Here is a 21319-nt window from a genome sequence, read left to right as displayed (position 1 = left end):
TGCTTTATCTCATGCCCTCTAGCTCAGATGATTTATCTCATACCCCTCTAGCTCAGATGATTTATCTCATGCCCCTCTAGCTCAGATGATTTATCTCATACCCCTCTAGCTCAGATGATTTATCTCATGTCCCTCTAGCTCAGATGATTTATCTCATGCTCCTCTAGCTCAGATGATTTATCTAATGCTCCTCTAGCTCAGATGATTTATCTCATGCTCCTCTAGCTCAGATGCTTTATCTTATGCCCTCTAGCTCAGATGATTTATCTCATACCCCTCTAGCTCAGATGCTTTATCTCATGCCCCTCTAGCTCAGATGATTTATCTCATACCTCTCTAGCTCAGATGATTTATCTCATGCCCCTCTAGCTCAGATGATTTATCTCATGCTCCTCTAGCTCAGATGATTTATCTAATGCTCCTCTAGCTCAGATGATTTAGCTCATGCCCCTCTAGCTCAGATGATTTATCTCATACCCCTCTAGCTCAGATGATTTATCTCATGCCCCTCTAGCTCAGATGATTTAGCTCATGCCCCTCTAGCTCAGATGATTTATCTCATGCTCCTCTAGCTCAGATGATTTATCTCATGCTCCTCTAGCTCAGATGATTTATCTCATGCTCCTCTAGCTCAGATGATTTATCTCATGCCCCTCTAGCTCAGATGATTTATCTCATACCCCTCTAGCTCAGATGATTTATCTCATACCCCTCTAGCTCAGATGATTTATCTCATACCCCTCTAGCTCAGATGATTTATCTCATGCTCCTCTAGCTCAGATGATTTATCTCATGCCCCTCTAGCTCAGATGATTTATCTCATACCCCTCTAGCTCAGATTATTTATCTCATACCCCTCTAGCTCAGATGATTTATCTCATACCCCTATAGCTCAGATGATTTATCTCATGCTCCTCTAGCTCAGATGCTTTATCTCATGCCCTCTAGCTCAGATGATTTATCTCATACCCCTCTAGCTCAGATGATTTATCTCATGCCCCTCTAGCTCAGATGATTTATCTCATACCCCTCTAGCTCAGATGATTTATCTCATGCCCCTCTAGCTCAGATGATTTATCTCATGCTCCTCTAGCTCAGATGATTTATCTAATGCTCCTCTAGCTCAGATGATTTATCTCATGCTCCTCTAGCTCAGATGCTTTATCTCATGCCCTCTAGCTCAGATGATTTATCTCATACCCCTCTAGCTCAGATGATTTATCTCATACCCCTCTAGCTCAGATGATTTATCTCATAACCCTCTAGCTCAGATGATTTATCTCATATCCCTCTAGCTCAGATGATTTAGCTCATGCCCCTCTAGCTTAGATGATTTATCTCATGCCCCTCTAGCTCAGATGCTTTATCTCATATCCCTCTAGCTCAGATGATTTATCTCATGCTCCTCTAGCTCAGATGATTTATCTCATGCTCCTCTAGCTCAGATGATTTATCTCATGCTCCTCTAGCTCAGATGATTTATCTAATGCTCCTCTAGCTCAGATGATGTATCTAATGCTCCTCTAGCTCAGATGATTTATCTCATGCCCCTCTAGCTTAGATGATTTATCTCATGCTCCTCTAGCTCAGATGATTTATCTAATGCTCCTCTAGCTCAGATGATTTATCTCATGCTCCTCTAGCTCAGATGCTTTATCTCATGCTCCTCTAGCTCAGATGATTTAGCTCATGCCCCTCTAGCTTAGATGATTTATCTCATGCCCCTTTAGCTTAGATGATTTAGCTCATGCTCCTCTAGCTCAGATGATTTATCTCATGCTCCTCTAGCTCAGATGATTTAGCTCATGCCCCTCTAGCTCAGATGATTTATCTCATGCCCCTCCAGCTCAGATGATTTATCTCATGCCCCTCTAGCTTAGATGATTTAGCTCATGCTCCTCTAGCTCAGATGATTTATCTCATGCTCCTCTAGCTCAGATGCTTTATATCATGCTCCTCTAGCTCAGATGATTTATCTCATGCCCCTCTAGATTAGATGATTTATCTCATGCTCCTCTAGCTCAGATGCTTTCTCATGCTCTTCTAGCTCAGATGATTTATCTAATGCCATTAGGAAATAATAATTCCCTTATGAAGGGGAATTAGTAGTGGGAACAGGTTTAGGCTCTCAAAAAATCCCTATAGAGTAAACCTATGTATCTCTGGAGGGTAGTGCCAAGATACCGGTTATAAATGTAAATAGTAAGAGAGAAAGAGAAACAGAGGTATCTTGTGGCACACTTAAGTTGGGAGCCTAAATTATCATATCATAGGGCAGCACAAAGGATAATGATGATTAAATTATAACTTTTATTAATTGATTCATAAAAAATATAATAATAATAATAATAAACTAAACAATGAAAAATTAATTAAAATAGGGTTAAATTGTAGTTAATCCGGTATTTGGGTAATCACCATTTAATGAGTAGTGTTAATTACCTATATATAATCATATGAGTGGTGTAGGTGATTTTACATTGAAACTTTATGTATCCTAATACCTTTATTACATCCTACTGTTAGCGTAATTCAATTAATAGACCTAGGTAAAATACCACTACTATGTATTCTATATAATTAGACTACAATTAATCCCTAAAAAATAACAGATTACGTCATAAATTAAATAAATCAAGTTAAAAATAAGGATCAGTGCCTAGAAAGGAACACCCTATATTTACAAAATTTAAACTAACTTCTTTTGAGAAAAATGGAAAAAATGTTTTCCAAAAACTTTAATTAATAACCTATTATCTCTAAACTTGTATGGTCTTATAGTAATAGCAAAGGATACCGAGTACTGAGCGTATTTAATGCCCAAATATTATGGTTTTATATATAAACAAATATCAAGCACTGATCACATATAACAGTGCATTGGACAAAGTATCCACTATTATACCAAAAGGCACATTGGTTTTCCTATACGAGTACCCCCAGTTTTAGCATAACCCATAAGTTTAGAAAAGCGAGTGCCAATAAAGGCCAACAAACTAGTAAATATCCATAAAGATTATCTTAACAAGTATGTCTCAAAAGAAGCACTGCTTTGTCAAAGGCACCGGTTGTCCTCCGTGCTGCCTGATTTATATCGAAGCCAGCCAATCCGTGAGGAGGTGTGTCCTGGTCACATGATATGTGCAACCAATCATAAAGCGTTAGTGACGTCATACGTTCATGTGTGTCATTAGTGAGTCTTAGTGGACACGAAAAAGGAAGGTGTGTGTCCTTGTTAGCCGATCAGGGCATAGTCACAATAAAAACATAAACATATCATTGGATACAGTGAATACTTATTTGGGGATTGCAATGTCATCCGACTTTATTTACAACAAAGAAATATGTTAATGCATCTGATCGAATACCGGACAACACGTCCAGATTTATGTTTCATTTTACATATAGTTATTTTCAATAATATATAAGCACAGTGGGATAGGGGTATGTATTATTATGGAGCAATCATAATACGATCATAAGTAGAAATGAAAACAAACCTCTGATTACAGTGAAAACGTATTTTGCAATCACAAAATCATATGGTATCTACTGCAGTGAGAAGATATATTAATATCTCAGCTCAAAAATTGAGTAACATATTTAGATAAAATAAACAATGTTTAGTTTTCCATACAATCATTACTAATGATATGTGAAACTGTTACTTAAAGGAGGGGAAAAGAGGGAATTATGTACATTGTGAGCATATTGCTACATCATAAGGATATTGAGTTCAAATGTATTTGTATATTTCCTATGTTCAAATACCACATAAAGATTCCCATGGTTTTACCATATGTACATGTGAAGTACAAGAAATTCATATTTGGCCAAGTCGTTCATTCCAAGGGACCTAGATTACCAGATCTCATATATGCGTGAGATAAATCCCATTGAACATGGATTATTCTTATGTCTGTTAATATCTCAGAGCATCTTCTAATTTTGTATGTTTAAGTAGTTACTGCTCCCATTACCAACAAGGTCATATCATAACATAAGGATTTGGCACGGAAAATGAGCATCAAATTTGATGACATTTCAAATCTCTTATGCATAGTGTTACATCAAGAGAAACTTCTGCAAGATTCTTTCCTGCAATTGAGTTATTGTAAGAATGGGCTGAAAGTCAGTTGTTCATTCAAACCTTTTGGGGCTATAGTTTGGAGTCTGAAAATCCATTTAGTTTCCTCTTTCAGGAGGGTTGTTTCAGTACCCATCCCCCCCCAATGCCTGGTCTTATTTTCTGTAGAATCCAACATGAAAGGACTGATTTTCCTTCATGTTTTTCCAAAAAGTGTCTCACCACCGACGTGATTTTATTTCCTCTCTCCAGGTCCCTTTTAGCATTGCATATATTACCTAAATGTTCCCCTAGTCTCGTTCTTAGTTCTCGAGTCAACATTCCTACATACCTTTTGCCACATATGCATTCAATACAGTAAATAATATTTTTAGTTCGACAGTTATAAAAATCATTCATGTATATAACGCCTTTTGGGAACGTTTCCATGTGTCTCACTGTACATATATATGGGCAGAACTTGCATGTTCCACAGGGGTAAGTGCCTTTAAGGTTATCTTTCCTTTTACTCTGATATTTTACAAAATGGATTTTAACAATTCTATCCTTAATAGTTGGTGCTCTTCTCCAAGAGACCTGTATCCTGTCCCCAATCCTTTTTGTCAGATTTTCATCGGTATGCAGTATGTGTATGTGTTAATTCAGAATTTCAGAAATTTCTCTATGAGCTTTATTAAATGTACTTATGAATCTCACTTTTCGATCACTCTTATCTTTTATTTTAGGTACCAGAAGGTCAGATCTTGTAATATGCAATGCTCTATGATAGGCTTTCTTGAGTATGGAATTAGGATAACCTCTCTCCTTTAATCTCAACTTGAGGTCATTCGCCTGTTCCTTGAATTTCAATATTTCAGAGCAGTTACGTCATAAACGCATAAACTCACCATAGGGAATTGCTCTTTTGGTAGAGTCATGATGTGCACTTTCAAATCTAAGGATAGAGTTGGTGGCTGTCTCCTTTCTATGTAAATCGGTTTGAACTTTATTAAACATATCTCTAGAGATACTCAGATCAAGAAAAGTAACACTGTCGTAACTAATTTCATAGGTCAGTTTTAAGTTCAAATCATTGGTGTTGAGTTCACTTATGAATGCTTTGAAAGTATTGATGTCCCCTATCCATAGTATAAAGACATCATCAATGTACCTCAGCCACAATAAGATGTATTCAGTATATTTTGACATTTTATCTCCAAAGACAGTTTCTCTTTCCCACCATCCTAAGTACAGGTTGGCATATGTTGGGGCACAGGCCGTGCCCATCGCTGTGCCTCTAATTTGAAGGTAGAATTGAACGTTAAAAAAGAAAAAGTTGTGGCTGAGTACAAATTTGAGTAGGCGTAAAATGAAGTTGTTTTTATCAATGCTATCAGACCCCTCCATTTTGAGGAAATATTCGATTGCAAAGCATCCCCAATTATGATCAATTGATGTATAGAGGGATTCTACATCGCATGTAGCAAAAAAAGTACTCTCATCCAGAGTTATACCCTCAATTTTATGCAAAACATCCATTGTGTCTCTAACGTACGATGGCAATGTTAGGACAATATCTCTGAGTCTGTAATCAATATATCTCGAGGCTTGTTCGCCTAGACTCCCTATACCGGAGACAATTGGTCTGCCTGGTGGTGTAAGCTTATTTTTATGGATTTTTGGGAGGAGATATAATGTTGCTGTTTTTGGTTTATTAATGGTCAAGTATTTGTATTCTTTGTTGTTAATTATGGCTTCTCTTTTTGCACTTTCAATTATGTTTTTGTATTTCAAGAGGAAATCAATTGTTGGATTCCCAAAGAGGTGTTTATAGCACTGAGGATCTCCTAATTGTTTTAGGGCCTCAATTATGTACATTTCTTTTGGCCAAAGGACTATATTTCCGCCCTTATCAGACGGTTTAATAACCAAATTTTGCCATGATTGGATATCTTTCAAGGCCCATTGCTCCTTTTTACTTAAATTTGACATATTCTTTGTGTTGAGCTTCAAACTATCTCTGCTCACAACTTTAAGGTAAGTATCAATTTGAGGGAATTGTGTAAGTAGAGGCATAAAAGTTGATTTTGTTCTTATCTTAGTTAGCCATTCATAAGACATAGAAGGTGTATCCTCATTTTCTTCGAGGAGGGATACTAAATTGAGTATAGTTACTTCATCTAAATCCTCATCATCATGTTTGCTATACATTTTATTCAAAACCAGCTTTCTAATAAAGAGGTGTAAATCTTTGATGATCTCAAAATGATTTAGGGTGTTGGTTGGGGAGAAGGACAAACCTCTACTTACTACATCTATGTGAACGCTAGTAAGCATCTTATTAGTGAGGTTTACAATTTGGAGGTTATCTGGTTTTACCATCGTGGTCTCTTCCCCCAATCCTCTCGATTCCCCCCCATTGTTCTTGTACCCCCATCTGGTTCTGTTTCTGAGGCTGCGATCTTGACCGCCCCCCTCTTCTTTGTCTTTTGTTTTTGTTTTTTTGGACTCCTAGTTTTTTGAGAGGATTGCTTGTCTTTCACTTGCATTTTGTACAAGTAAAGTTCTATTAAGAGGAGCTTCTTCAGTGTCCTCTGCTGCAGAGGATTCACATTCTGAAGACGCAGCTTCTTCTCTGTTTGTATTTGATGGGAGATAGTTCCACCTATGTCTGGGGTTTTTTTCATCCCATGTGAACACACAAACTTTTTCAAAGTCTTTAATGTCTCTGGTTAATTTACTACATTTTCTGACTAGTGTAGAGGGTAACCAAAAAAAAAAAGAAATAAGTGACTGGGAAACAGGTTTGAAACTTTTGGGGGAAATATTAAGGAAACACACAAGATCAGTTTGGAATAAGAGTACATATGATCGCTACCTTGCAAAACATATTATCCCAAGGGGTTATAGAGAAAGATTGGAACAACCACTTATATCTTTTTCTGAAGTATTGGTGGCCATATTATCAGATTACAAAACGGAAATTGTAGATGAGTTAAGTAAAGAGATCTCAGACCTTAATACTAAACTACACAAATTTGAACCACTAGAAAATTTTAAATCTGCATATAAAACCTTAAAGGGACACTGAACCCACATTTTTTCTTTTGTTATTCAGAAAGAGCATACAATTTTAAGCAACTTTCTAATTTACTCCTATTATCAATTTTTCTTTGTTCTCTTGCTATCATTATTTGAAAAAGAAGGCATCTAAGCTTTTTTTGGTTTCAGTACTCTGGACAGCACTTTTTTATTGGTGGATGAATGTATCCACCAATCAGCAAGGACAACTCAGGTTGTTCACCAAAAATGGGCCGGCATCTAAACTTACATTCTTGCATTTCAAATAAAGATACCAAGAGAATGAAAAAAAATTGATAATAGGAGTAAATTAGAAAGTTGCATAAAATTTCATGCTCAATCTGAATCACGAAAGAATTTTTTTGGGTACAGTGTCCCTTTAAGGGAAGAGTTGGATACTAAGGAAAAAGAAATAATACAAACAAAATGAAGTAAATTAACCAGAGACATTAAAGACTTTGAAAAAGGTTGTGCGTTCACATGGGATGAAAAAAAAACCCAGACGTAGGAGGAACTATCTCCCATCAAATACAAACAGAGAAGAAGCTGCGTCTTCAGAATGTGAATCCTCTCCAGCAGAGGACACAGAAGAAGCCCCTCTTAATAGAACTTTACTTGTACAAAATGCAAGTGAAAGACAAGCAATCCTCTCAAAAAACGAGGAGTCCAAAAAACCAAAAACAAAAGACAAAGAAGAGGGAGGCGGTCAAGATCGCAGCCTCAGAAACAGAACCAGATGGGGGTACAAGAACAATGGGGGGAATCGAGAGGATTGGGGGAAGAGACCACAATGGTAAAACCAGATAACCTCCAGATTGTAAACCTCACTAATAAAATGCTTACTAGCGATCACATAGATGTAGTAAGTAGAGGTTTGTCCTTCTCCCCAACCAACACCCTAAATCATTTTGAGATAATCAGAGATTTACATCTCTTTATTAGAAAGCTGGTTTTGAATGAATAAAATGTATAGCAAACATGATGATGAGGATTTAGATGAAGTAACTATACTCAATCTAGTATCCCTCCTCGAAGAGAATGAGGATACACCTTCTATGTCTAATGACTGGCTAAGATAAGAACAAAATCAACTTTTATGCCTCTACTTACACAATTCCCTCAAATTGATACTTACCTTAAAGTTGTGAGCAGAGATATTTTGAAGCTCAACACAAAGAATATGTCAAATTTAAGTAAAAAGGAGCAATGGGCCTTAAAAGATATCCAATCATGTCAAGATTTAGTTATTAAACTGTCTGATAAGGGCAGAAATATAGTCCTTTGGCCAAAAGAGATGTACATAATTGAGGCCCTAAAACAATTTTGGAGATCCTCAGTGCTATAAACACCTCTTTGGGGATCCAACAAATGATTTCCTCTTGAAATACAAAAACATAATTGAAAGTGCAAAAAGAGAAGCCATAATTAACAACAAAGAATACAAATACTTGACCATTAATAAACCAAAAACAGCAACATTATATCTCCTCCCAAAAATCCATAAAAATAAGCTTACACCACCAGGCAGACCAATTGTCTCCGGTATAGGGAGTCTAGGCGAACAAGCCTCGAGATATATTGATTACAGACTCAGAGATATTGTCCTAACATTGCCATCATACGTTAGAGACACAATGGATGTTTTGCATAAAACTGAGGGTATAACTCTGGATGAGAGTATTTTTTTGCTACATGCGAAGTAGAATCCCTCTATACATCAATTGATCATAATTGGGGATGCTTTGCAATCGAATATTTCCTCAAAATGGAGTGGTGTGATAGCATTGATAAAAACAACTTCATTTTACGCCTACTCAAATTTGTCCTCAGCCACAACTTTTTAATTTTTAACGATAAATTCTACCTTCAAATTAGAGGCACAGCAATGGGCATGGCATGTGCCCCAACATATGCCAACCTGTACTTAGGATGGTGGGAAATAGAAACTGTCTTTGGAGATAAAATGTTGAAATATACTGAATACATCTTATTGTGGCTGAGGTACATTGATTATGTCTTTATACTATGGAGAGGGGACATCAATACTTTCAAAACATTCAAAAGTGAACTCAACACCAACAATTTGAACTTAAAACTGACCTATGAGATTAGTTACGACAGTGTTACTTTTCTAGATCTGAGTATCTCTAGAGATATGTTTAATAAAGTTCAAACCGATTTACATAGAAAGGAGACCACCAACTCTATCCTTAGATTTGAAAGTGCACATCATGACTCTACCAAAAGAGTGATTCCCTATGGTGAGTTTTTGCGTTTACAACGTAATTGCTCTGAAATATTGAAATTCAATGAATAGGCGAATGACCTCAAGTTGAGATTAAAGGAGAGAGGTTATCCTAATTCCATACTCAAGAAAGCCTATCACAGAACATTGCATATTACAAGATCTGACCTTCTGGTACCTAAAATAAAAGATAAGAGTGATCAAAAAGTGAGATTCGTAAGTACATTTGATGAAGCTCATAGAGAAATTTCTGAATTTCTCAACACATACACATACTGCATACCGATGAAGATCTGACAAAAAGGATTGGGGACAGGATACAGGTCTCTTGGAGAAGAGCACCAACTATTAAGGATAGAATTGTTAAAAGCCATTTTGTAAAATATCAGAGTAAAAGGAAAGATAACCTTAAAGGCACTTACCCCTGTGGAACATGCAAGTTCTGCCCATATATACGTACAGTGAGACAGATGGAAACGTTCCCAAAAGGCGTTATATACATGAATGATTTTTATAACTGTCGAACTAAAAATACTATTTACTGTATTGAATGCATATGTGGCAAAAGGTATGTAGGAATGTCGACTTGAGAACTAAGAACGAGACTAGGGGAACATTTAGGTAATATTCGCAATGCTAAAAGTGACCTGGAGAGAGGAAATAAAATCACGTCGGTGGCGAGACACTTTTTGGAAAAACATGAAGGAAAATCAGTCCTTTCATGTTGAATTCTATAGAAAATAAGATGAGGCATTAGAGGGGGGGGGGGGTACTGAAACAACCCTCCTGAAAGAGGAAACTAAATGGATTTTCAGACTCCAAACTATAGCCCCAAAAGGTTTGAATGAACAACTGACTTTCAGCCCATTCTTACAATAACTCAATTGCAGGAAAGAATCTTGCAGAAGTTTCTCTTGATGTAACACTAGGCATAAGAGATTTGATATGTCATCAAATTTGATGCTCATTTTCCGTGCCAAATCCTTATGTTATGATATGACCTTGTTGGTAATGGGAGCAGTAACTACTTAAACATACAAAATTAGAAGATGCTCTGAGATATTAACAGACATAAGAATAATCCATGTTCAATGGGATTTATCTCACGCATATATGAGATCTGGTAATCTAGGTCCCTTGGAATGAACGACTTGGCCAAATATTAATTTCTTGTACTTCACATATACATATGGTAAAACCATGGGAATCTTTATGTGGTATTTGAACATAGGAAATATACAAATACATTTGAACTCAATATCCTTATGAATACATAGTAGTGGTATCTTACCTAGGTCTATTAATTGAATTATGCTACAGTTACAGTAGGATGTATTAAAGGTATTAGGATACATAAAGTTTCAATGTAAAATCACCTACACCACATATATGATTATATAAAGGTAATTAACACTACTCATTAAATGGTGATCACCCAAATACCCGATTAACTACAATTTAACCCTATTTTGATTAATTTTTCTTTGTTTAGTTTATTATTATTATATTTTTTATGAATCAATTAATAAAAGTTATATTTTAATCATCATTATCCTTTGTGCTGCCCTATGATATGATAATTAAGGCTCTCAACTTAAGTGTGCCACAAGATACCTGTTTCTCTTTCTCTCTTACTATTTAGATTTATCTAATGCCCTCTGGCTCAAATGATTTATCTCATGCTCCTCTAGCTCAGATGATTTATCTCATGCTCCTCTAGCTCAGATGATTTATCTCATGCCCTCTAGCTCAGATGATTTATCTCATGCCCTCTAGCTCAGATGATTTATCTCATGCTCCTCTAGCTCAGATGCTTTATCTCATGCTCCTCTAGCTCAGATGATTTAGCTCATGATCCTCTAGCTCAGATGCTTTATCTCATGCTCCTCTAGCTCAGATGATTTAGCTCATGATCCTCTAGCTCAGATGATTTATCTCATGCCCCTCTTGCTTAGATGATTTATCTCATGCCCCTCTAGCTTAGATGATTTATCTCATGCTCCTCTAGCTCAGATGCTTTATCTAATGCACCTCAAGCTCAGACGATGTATCTCATGCTCCTCTAAACTTAGATGATTTATCTCATGCCCTCTAGCTCAGATGATTTATGCCCTCTAGCTCAGATGCTTTATCTCATGCTCCTTTTAGCTCAGTTGATTTATCCCATGCTCCTCTAGCTTAGATGATTTATCTCATGCTCCTCTATCTCAGATGATTTCTCTCATGCTCCTCTAGCTTAGGTGATTTATCCCATGCTCCTCTAGCTCAGATGATTGATCTCATGCCTCTCTAGCTCAGATGATTTCTCTCATGCCCCTCTAGCTCAGATGCTTTATCTCAAACCCTCTAGCTCGGATGATTTCTCTCATGCTCCTCTAGCTCAGATGATTTATCTAATGCTCCTCTAGCTCAGATGATTTATTTAATGCCCCTCTAGCTCAGATGCTTTATCTCATGCTCCTCTAGCTCAGGTGATTTATCCCATGCTCCTCTAGCTTAGAATATTTATCTCATGCCCCTCTAGCTCAGATGATTTATCTCATGCTCCTCTAGCTCAGGTAATTTATCCCATTCTCCTCTAGCTCAGATGAATTATCTCATGCTCCTCTAGCTCAGATGATTTATCTCATGCCCCTTTAGCTCAGATGATTTATCTAATGCTCCTCTAGTTCAGATGATTTATCTAATGCCCCTCTAGCTCAGATGCTTTATCTAATGCTCCTCTAGTTCAGGTGATTTATCCCATGCTCCTCTAGCTCAGATGATTGATCTCAGGCTCCTCTAGCTCAGATGATTTATCTCATGCCCCTCTAGCTCAGATGATTTATCTCCTGCTCCTCTAGCTCAGATGATTGATCTCATGCTCCTCTAGATCAGATGATTTATCTCATGCTCTCTAGCTCAGATGATTTGTCTCATGTTCCTCAAGCTCAGATAATTTATCCCATGCCCCTCTAGCTCACATGATTTATCTCATGCTCCTCTAGTTCAGGTGATTTATCCCATGCTCCTCTAGTTCAGGTGATTTATCTCATGCTCCTCTAGCTCAGATGATTGATCTCATGCTCCTTTAGATTATATGATGTATCTCATGCTCCTCTTACTCAGATGATATATCTCATGCTCTCTAGCTCAGATGATTTATCTCATGCCCTCTAGCTCAGATGATTTGTCTCATGTTCCTCAAGCTCAGATAATTTATCCCATGCTCCTCTAACTCAGATGATTGATCTCATGCTCCTCTAGCTTATATGATGTATCTCATGCTCCTCTAACTCAGATGATTTATCTCATGCTCTCTAGCTCAGATGATTTATCTCATGCTCCTCTAGCTCAAATGATTTGTCTAATGCTCCTCTAGCTCAGATGCTTTATCTTATGCACCTCTAGCTCAGATGATTTATCTAATGCTCCTCTAGCACAGATGATTTTACTCATGTCCTCTAGCTCAGATGATTTAACTCATACTCCTCTAGCTCACATGAATTCTCTCATGCCCCTCTAGCTCAGATGATTCATCTCATGCCCCTCTAGCTCAGATGATTTATCTCATGCTCCTCTAGCTCAGATTATTTATCTCATGCCCTCTAGCTCAGATGATTTATCTCATGCTCCTCTAGCCCAGATGATTTAACTCATGCTCCTCTAGCTCAGATGATTTATCTCATGCTCTCTAGCTCAGATGATTTAACTCATGCCCTCTAGCTCAGATGATTTATCTCATGCTCTTCTAGCTCAGGTGATTTATCTCATGCACCTCTAGCTCAGATGATTTATCTCATGCTTCTCTAGCGCACATGAATTCTCTTATGCCCTCTAGCTCAGATGATTTAACTCATGCCCTCTAGCTCAGATGATTTATCTCATGCTCTTCTAGCTCAGATGATTTAACTCATGCACCTCCAGCTCAGATGATTTATCTCATGGTCCTCTAGCGCACATGAATTCTCTCATGCCCTCTAGCTCAGATGATTTAACTCATGCTCCTCTAGCTCAGATGATTTATCTCATGCTCCTCTAGCTCAGATGATTTATCTCATGCTTTCTAGCCCAGATGATTTATCTCATGCTCCTCTAGCTCATATGATTTATCTCATGCCCTCTAACTCAGATGATTATCTCATGCCCCTCTAGCTCAGATGATGTATCTCATGCTCCTCTAGCTCAGATGATTTATCTCATGCCCTCTAGCCCAGATGATGTATCTCCTGCCCTCTAAGTCAGATGATTTAACGTATGCCCTCTAGCTCAGATGATTTATCTCATGTTCCTCTAGCTCAGATGATTTATCTCATGCTCCTCTAGCTCAGATGATTTATCTCATGCTCCTCTAGCTCAGATAATTTATCCCATGCACCTCTAGCTCAGATGATTTATCTCATGCTCCTCTAGCGCACATGAATTCTCTTTTGCCCTCTAGCTCAGATGATTTAACTCATGCCCTCTAGCTCAGATGATTTATGTCATGCTCTTCTAGCTCAGATTATTTAACTCATGCACCTCCAGCTCAGATGATTTATCTCATGCTCCTCTAGCGCACATGAATTCTCTCATGCCCTCTAGCTCAGATGATTTAACTCATGCTCCTCTAGCTCAGATGATTTATCTCATGCTCCTGTAGCTCAGATGATTTATCTCATGCTTTCTAGCCCAGATGATTTATCTCATGCTCCTCTAGCTCAGATGATTTATCTCATGCCCTCTAACTCAGATGATTATCTCATGCCCCTCTAGCTCAGAGGATGTATCTCATGCTCCTCTAGATCAGATGATTTATCTCATGCCCTCTAGCCCAGATGATGTATCTCCTGCCCTCTAAGTCAGATGATTTAATGTATGCCCTCTAGCTCAGATGATTTATCTCATGTTCCTCTAGCTCAGATGATTTATCTCATGCTCCTCTATCTCAGATGATTTATCCCATGCTCCTTTAGCTCAGATGATTTATCTCATGCTCCTCTAGCTCAGATGATTTATCCCATGCTCCTCTAGCTCAGATGATTTATCTCATGCTCCTCTAGCTCAGATGATTTATCTCATGCTCCTCTAGCTCAGATGATTTATCCCATACTCCTCTAGCTCAGATGATTTATCTCATGCTCCTCTAGCTCAGATGATTTATCTCATGCCCTCTAGCCCAGATGATGTATCTCCTGCCCTCTAAGTCAGATGATTTATCTCATGCCCTCTAGCTCAGGTGATTTATCTCATGTTCCTCTAGCTCAGATGATTTATCTCATGCTCCTCTAGCTCAGATGATTTATCCCATGCTCCTCTAGCTCAGATGATTTATCTCATGCCCCTCTAGCTCAGATGCTTTATCTCATGCTCCTCTAGCTCAGATGCTTTATCTCATGTTCCGCTAGCTCAGATGCTTTATCTATAATTTAACTCCTGCTCCTCTAGCTCAGATAATTTAACTCATGCTCCTCTAACTCAGATGATTTATCTCATGCTCCTTTAGCTCAGATGATTTAACTCATGCTCCTCTATTTATCTCATGCTCCTTTAGCTCAGATGATTTAACTCATGCTCCTCTATCTCAGATGATTTAACTCATGCTCCTCTATCTCAGATGATTTATCTCATGCCCTCTAGCTCAGATGATTTATCTCATGCCCTCTAGCTATAGTTGGTTGCTATAGGGAATTGCATTATTGAACCATTGTTTGATATTTATGGTGCTCTGGGCTTTGAAAGGTAATCTAGCATTAGCATGTAAGTACTAATATGGGGAAAGTGACTATATTTTGAGAAGGTTGTCGTTCAAATAATAACACTGTTGAAATTAAAAAGTAAAATAATAAAAAATAAATATGGGTTTCAAGTTCTCTGCAAGGTTATGTTAGAGTTTACATGGTGCAAAGCCAATGGAAAATCACACTATAACAGTAAATTTCAGGGATTTTCTCTTGGATTGGAATAACTTAAAATTTGAAAACCCAGTGAAAAGCCATGCAAGACTCTTCATATCTCTTTTAATTAAGTGTAACAGGATCCAGTACTGTTTGCATGTTTTTTGCTAAAGTGCACACTTATTGTAAATATATATTTGTACAACTTCAAAGTAAATCTAATTTCTCAACAACAGGGAGACTATGTGTCAGCATTCAGACAGGCCCAGAGACATGAAAACGCATTACCCATTGTCACGGCTGGCATGAAAGTCCAGTTTAATGAAGACTCTGACATCATTCAAGATATTCACATTTTCTATGGAGGGATTGGAGCAACCACTGTCTGTGCAGAGAAAACCTGTCAGAAGCTAATTACTAAGTATGAATCTTATCTGACAATCAGTATCATTAGGGACAAATTAATGAAGAATGTTTTCCTTTGAAGATGGTTGCAGCTGAAACATACATATTGCAGGGATGTTGTCAGAATGGTAAAAAGTCTCTCAGTCCTGCAGTTTGTATGTTACTATCATGTAAGGACTGAACAAAACAATATTTAATGATGACAATTAAAAATAGAAGTACATAGTATCTTATTTTATAAGAATACTAACATTATATAACATTGTTTTTAATTTGAGCAAATTTACGGCTAGATTTAGAGTTTGGCGGCCAAAGGGGTGCGTTAGCTGCCCATGCTTTTTTCCCCCCGCACCTTTTAAATACCGCTGGTATTTAGAGTTCACAGAATGGCTGGGTTTTCAGTGCGTTAGGCTCCAAAAAGGGAGTGTAGAGCATAATTTAACGCCACTGCAACTCTCGATACCAGCGGTGCTTACGGACGCGGCCAGCTTCAAAAACGTGCTTGTGCACGATTCCCCCATAGAAAACAATGGGGCTGTTTGAGCTGAAAAAACCTAACACCTACAAAAAAGCCATGTTCAGCTCCTAACGCAGCCCCATTGTTTCCTATGGGGAAACACTTCCTACGTCTGCACCTAACACTCTAACATGTACCCCGAGTTTAAACACCCCTAACCTTACACTTATTAACCCCTAATCTGCCCCCCGCTATCGCTGACCCCTGCATATTATTTTTAACCCCTAATCTGCCGCTCCGTACACCCCCGCCCCCTACATTATCCCTATGTACCCCTAATCTGCTGCCCTAACATCGCCGACCCCTATATTATATTTATTAACCCCTAATCTGTAAAATAAACCCTAATATAGCTACAATATAAATTATAATTATATTGTAGCTATTTTAGGATTAATATTTATTTTACAGGCAACTTTGTAATTATTTTAACCAGGTACAATAGCTATTAAAAAGTTAATAACTATTTAATAGTTACCTAGTTAAAATAATTACAAAATTACCTGTAAAATAAATCCTAACCTAAGTTACAATTAAACCTAACACTACACTATCAATAAATTAATTAAATAAAATACCTACACTTATCTACAATTAAACCTAACACTACACTATGAATAAATAAATTAAATACAATTCCTACAAATAAATATAATGATATAAACTAACTAAAGTACAAAAAATAAAAAAGAACTAAGTTACAAAAAATAAAAAAATATTTACAAACATTAGAAAAAAATTACAACAATTTTAAACTAATTAGACCTACTCTAAGCCCCCTAATAAAATAACAAAGACCCCCAAAATAAAAAAATGCCCTACCCTATTCTAAATTACAAAAGTTCAAAGCTCTTTTACCTTACCAGCCCTTAAAAGGGCCCTTTGCGGGGCATGCCCCAAAGAATTCAGCTCTTTTGCCTGTAAAAAAAACCATACAATACCCCCCCCCCAACATTACAACCCACCACCCACATACCCCTAATCTAACCCAAACCCCCCTTAAATAAACCTAAGACTAAGCCCCTGAAGATCTTCCTACCTTGTCTTCACCATGCCAGGTATCACCGATCGTTCCAGGCTCCGAAATCTTCATCCAAGCCCAAGCGGGGGCTAGACATCAATCATCCGGCTGAAGTCTTCTATCAAGCAACGGCTGAAGAGGTCCAGAAGAGGCTCCAAAGTCTTCATCCTATCCGGGCAGAAGAGTAGATCCGGACTGGCAACCATCTTCTTCCAAGCGGCATCTTCTATCTTCATCCGATGACGACCGGCTCCATCTTGAAGAACTCCACCGCGGATCCATCCTCTTCTTCCGACGACTTCCCGACGAATGACGGTTCCTTTAAGGGACGTCATCCAAGATGGCGTCCCTCGAATTCCGATTGGCTGATAGGATTCTATCAGCCAATCGGAATTAAGGTAGGAAAATTCTGATTGGCTGATGGAATCAGCCAATCAGAATCAAGTTCAATCCGATTGGCTGATCCAATCAGCCAATCAGATTGAGCTTGCATTCTATTGGCTGTTCCGATCAGCCAATAGAATGCAAGCTCAATCTGATTGGCTGATCGGATCAGCCAATCGGATTGAACTTGATTCTGATTGGCTGATTCCATCAGCCAATCAGAATTTTCCTACCTTAATTCCGATTGGCTGATAGAATCCTATCAGCCAATCGGAATTCGAGGGACGCCATCTTGGATGACGTCCCTTAAAGGAACCTTCATTCTTCAGTTGGACGTCGGAAGAAGAGGATCGGTCCGCGCTGGAGGTCTTCAAGATGGATCCGTTCCTCATCGGATGAAGATAGAAGATGCCGCTTGGATCAAGATGGTTGCCGGTCCGGATGTCCTCTTCTGCCCGGATAGGATGAAGATTTCTTCCCGAAGATGGACTTCTTCATTTGCCGGTTGGATCCAGACTTCAGCTGGAGGATGGACGCCACTCTTCAGCCCCCGCTTGGGCTTGGAGGAAGATTTCGATGGCTCTTCTGGACAGATCGGGACCCGGTGTGGTAAAGACAAGGTAGGGAGATCTTCAGGGGCTTAGTGTTATTAAGGGGGGTTTGGGTTAGATTAGGGGTATGTGGGTGGTGGGTTGTAATGTTGGGGGGGTATTGTATGTTTTTTTTTTACAGGCAAAAGAGCTGAATTATTTGGGGCATGCCCCGAAAAGGGCCCTTTTCAGGGCTGGTAAGGTAAAAGAGCTTTTCTATTTTTATTTTAGAATAGGGTAGGGCATTTTTTTATTTTGGGGGGCTTTGTTATTTTATTAGGGGGCTTAGAGTAGGTGTAATTAGTTTAAAATTGTTGTAATATTTTTCTAATGTTTGTAAATATTTTTTTATTTTTTGTAACTTAGTTCTTTTTTATTTTTTGTACTTTAGTTAGTTTATTTCATTGTATTTATTTGTAGCTATTTAATTTAATTTATATATTCATAGTGTAGTGTTAGGTTTAATTGTAGGTAATTGTAGGTATTGTATTTAATTTATTGATAGTGTAGTGTTATGTTTAATTGTAGATAATTGTAGGTATTGTATTTAATTAATTTAATGATAGTGTAGTGTTAGGTTTAATTGTAACTTAGGTTAGGATTTATTTTACAGGTAATTTTGTAATTATTTTAACTATTTTAGCTATTAAATAGTTATTAACTATTTAATAGCTATTGTACCTGTTTAAAATAATTACAAAGTTGCCTGTAAAATAAATATTAATCCTAAAATAGGTACAATATAATTATAATTTATATTGTAGCTATATTAGGATTTATTTTACAGGTAAGTATTTAGCTTTAAATAGGAATAATTTATATAATAAGAGTTAATTTATTTAGTTAGATTTAAATTATATTTAACTTAGGGGGGTGTTAGTGTTAGGGTTAGACTTAGCTTTAGGGGTTAATCCATTTATTAGAGTAGCGGTGAGCTCCGGTCAGCAGATTAGGGGTTAATACTTGAAGTTAGCTGTCGGTGATGTTATTGAGGCGAGAGTGAGGCGGATTAGGGGTTAATACATTTATTATACTAGCGTTGAGCTCCGGTCGGCAGATTAGGGGTTAATTATTGTAGGTAGCTGGCAGCGACATTGTGGGGGGCAGATTAGGGGTTAATAAATATAATATAGGGGTCGGCGGTGTTAGGGGCAGCAGATTAGGGGTACATAGGGATAACGTAAGTGGCGGCGGTGTACGGAGCGGCAGATTAGGGGTCAAAAAATTTAAATATAGTGGCGGCGATGTGGGGGGACCTCGGTTTAGGGGTGCATAGGTAGTTTATGGGTGTTAGTGTACTTTAGAGCACAGTAGTTAAGAGCTTTATGAACCGGCGTTAACCCAGAAAGCTCTTAACTACTGACTTTTTTCTGCGGCTGGAGTTTTGTCGTTTTCTAATGCTCACTTCAGCCACGACTCTAAATACCGGCGTTAGAAAGATCCCATTGAAAAAATAGGATACGCAAATGGCGTAGGGGGATCTGCGGTATGGAAAAGTCGCGGCTGGAAAGTGAGCGTTAGACCCTTTAATGACTGGCTCCAAATCCCAGAGGGCGGTAAAAACCAGCGTTAGGAGCCTCTAACGCGGGTTTTGACGGCTACCGCCCAACTCTAAATCTAGCCGTTAATTACTATGCGCAAATGCAAGCTTACACATATTCTGCCTGTTACAAGCTTACCAGCTCTGGAGAGGAAGTGCATTTCTATTCCAGAGTTGACTTTAACTAATTTGTGTAGGTCAAATGTATAGCTATAGGCAAGCACTATTGTAATATGAAAACAATCTAACAAATTACAGCATTCTGTTCCTGTAAGAAGAATTCTTTTAAAATGTTAAACTAGTAGACATGGAAATGGACACATCTTTACAAACAACTGCACTTTTTTATGGAAAGGTACATGCAGCAAGTTTTCCTTTAAGCATGAAGATAAACTTTAAAACGTTTTAAAACGAAAATATAAACAAGCTATTCTGTAGCATTAGAGCAGAATATCTGCTCTACTAAATAAAGTAATGCATTTGTCTTTAGTGTGTCCCTTTAATTGAATTTAGATTATGTCTATGAAAAAATTGTTATTAATAGGGAACAAAGGAACACACAGCATCTACATTGGCTCTTCTTTAAAAATTAAATCTCTTTGTTACACAATTACACACTGCACGCGAAGCCGCAGGCAGCTAGGGGAAGAGGCGATGCGTGGACATTCACGTGCAGTATTTCTTCCTACTTACCTTGCGCTGCATCAGCTAGCATGGGCTCGCGTAGCAAGATGAAAAATTTAATCAGCTCACGCATTTAAACCCGCGCGTCAGGACGCGGCAGCCAATCAGATTCCTCCGGACAAATAAGCATCTGGTGAGAGGAATCTATTGGTCAGCAGTAGTGCCGAGAGTGGAGTTGTGCCTAAATATCGATAAAACTTGGTATTTTATTTATTATTTATTAAACGCATGTAATATTATTTATGTTTAAAAATGTACTATTTTTTTTTTATGCTGCAAACACTTCTTTTTTATAAAACAAGTCCTTGGAAACTTAAAAATAAAGGTGCTATATACAGTATAATCTATATAATAAAATAATAGAACCTTAACCATTCTCTGATTGTATAGATTATATATAGCACCTTCGTTAGTTTTCATAGTTTATTAATTTAACCAACATAAGAACTTGTTTTAATAAACTCAGCCCTGTACATGACCAGTGATATCAGGGTGCAGACTACAGTGTAGACAAGCCGCGAGACGGTTCAGTGTGAAGTGAAGATTGCAAAATTTTCTAGCTGCTTTCCATTGCTTTGCGTGCAGTGTGTCACAGCCTTTATGGTGATAACCATGTATGCTACACATATTGTAGAGTCAATAGTCTTACAGTCATTTCTAATGGATAACCCAAAGTTTCCTCTTTCACCAAAGCATGTCCTCTAAAATGATGGTAAATAGCCCTGCTTCCTTTTTTAGGCACTGGGATGAGGAAATGCTAAGTGAAGCCTGCACACTTGTTCTTGAAGAGGTTTCTCTGCCACCCTCAGCTCCTGGTGGCATGGTTGAATATAGAAGGTCTCTGACTCTCAGTTTTCTCTTCAAATTTTACCTGGAAGTCCTGCAGACAATCAAACCAATGGTACATTTTATTTAGTCCTCATTGTGGAGT

At 37.9% G+C, this 21319-nt stretch overlaps 1 protein-coding gene across 1 annotated transcript in view; it reads left to right on the top strand.

Annotated features, from left to right (window-relative positions):
* The window catches only part of LOC128645614 (aldehyde oxidase-like), a 196049-nt gene that overhangs the window by 70620 nt on the left and 104110 nt on the right, over positions 1-21319 (top strand). The window contains 2 exon segments of the mRNA XM_053698721.1: positions 15484-15668; positions 21127-21289. Coding sequence (XP_053554696.1) covers positions 15484-15668; positions 21127-21289 — 348 coding nt within the window.

Source organism: Bombina bombina, chromosome 1 (genome assembly GCF_027579735.1).
Source record: "Bombina bombina isolate aBomBom1 chromosome 1, aBomBom1.pri, whole genome shotgun sequence".
Taxonomy (NCBI): Eukaryota; Metazoa; Chordata; class Amphibia; order Anura; family Bombinatoridae; genus Bombina; species Bombina bombina.
Note: the sequence above shows the minus strand (reverse complement) of the source record. Positions and strands in the feature narration are given on the sequence as shown.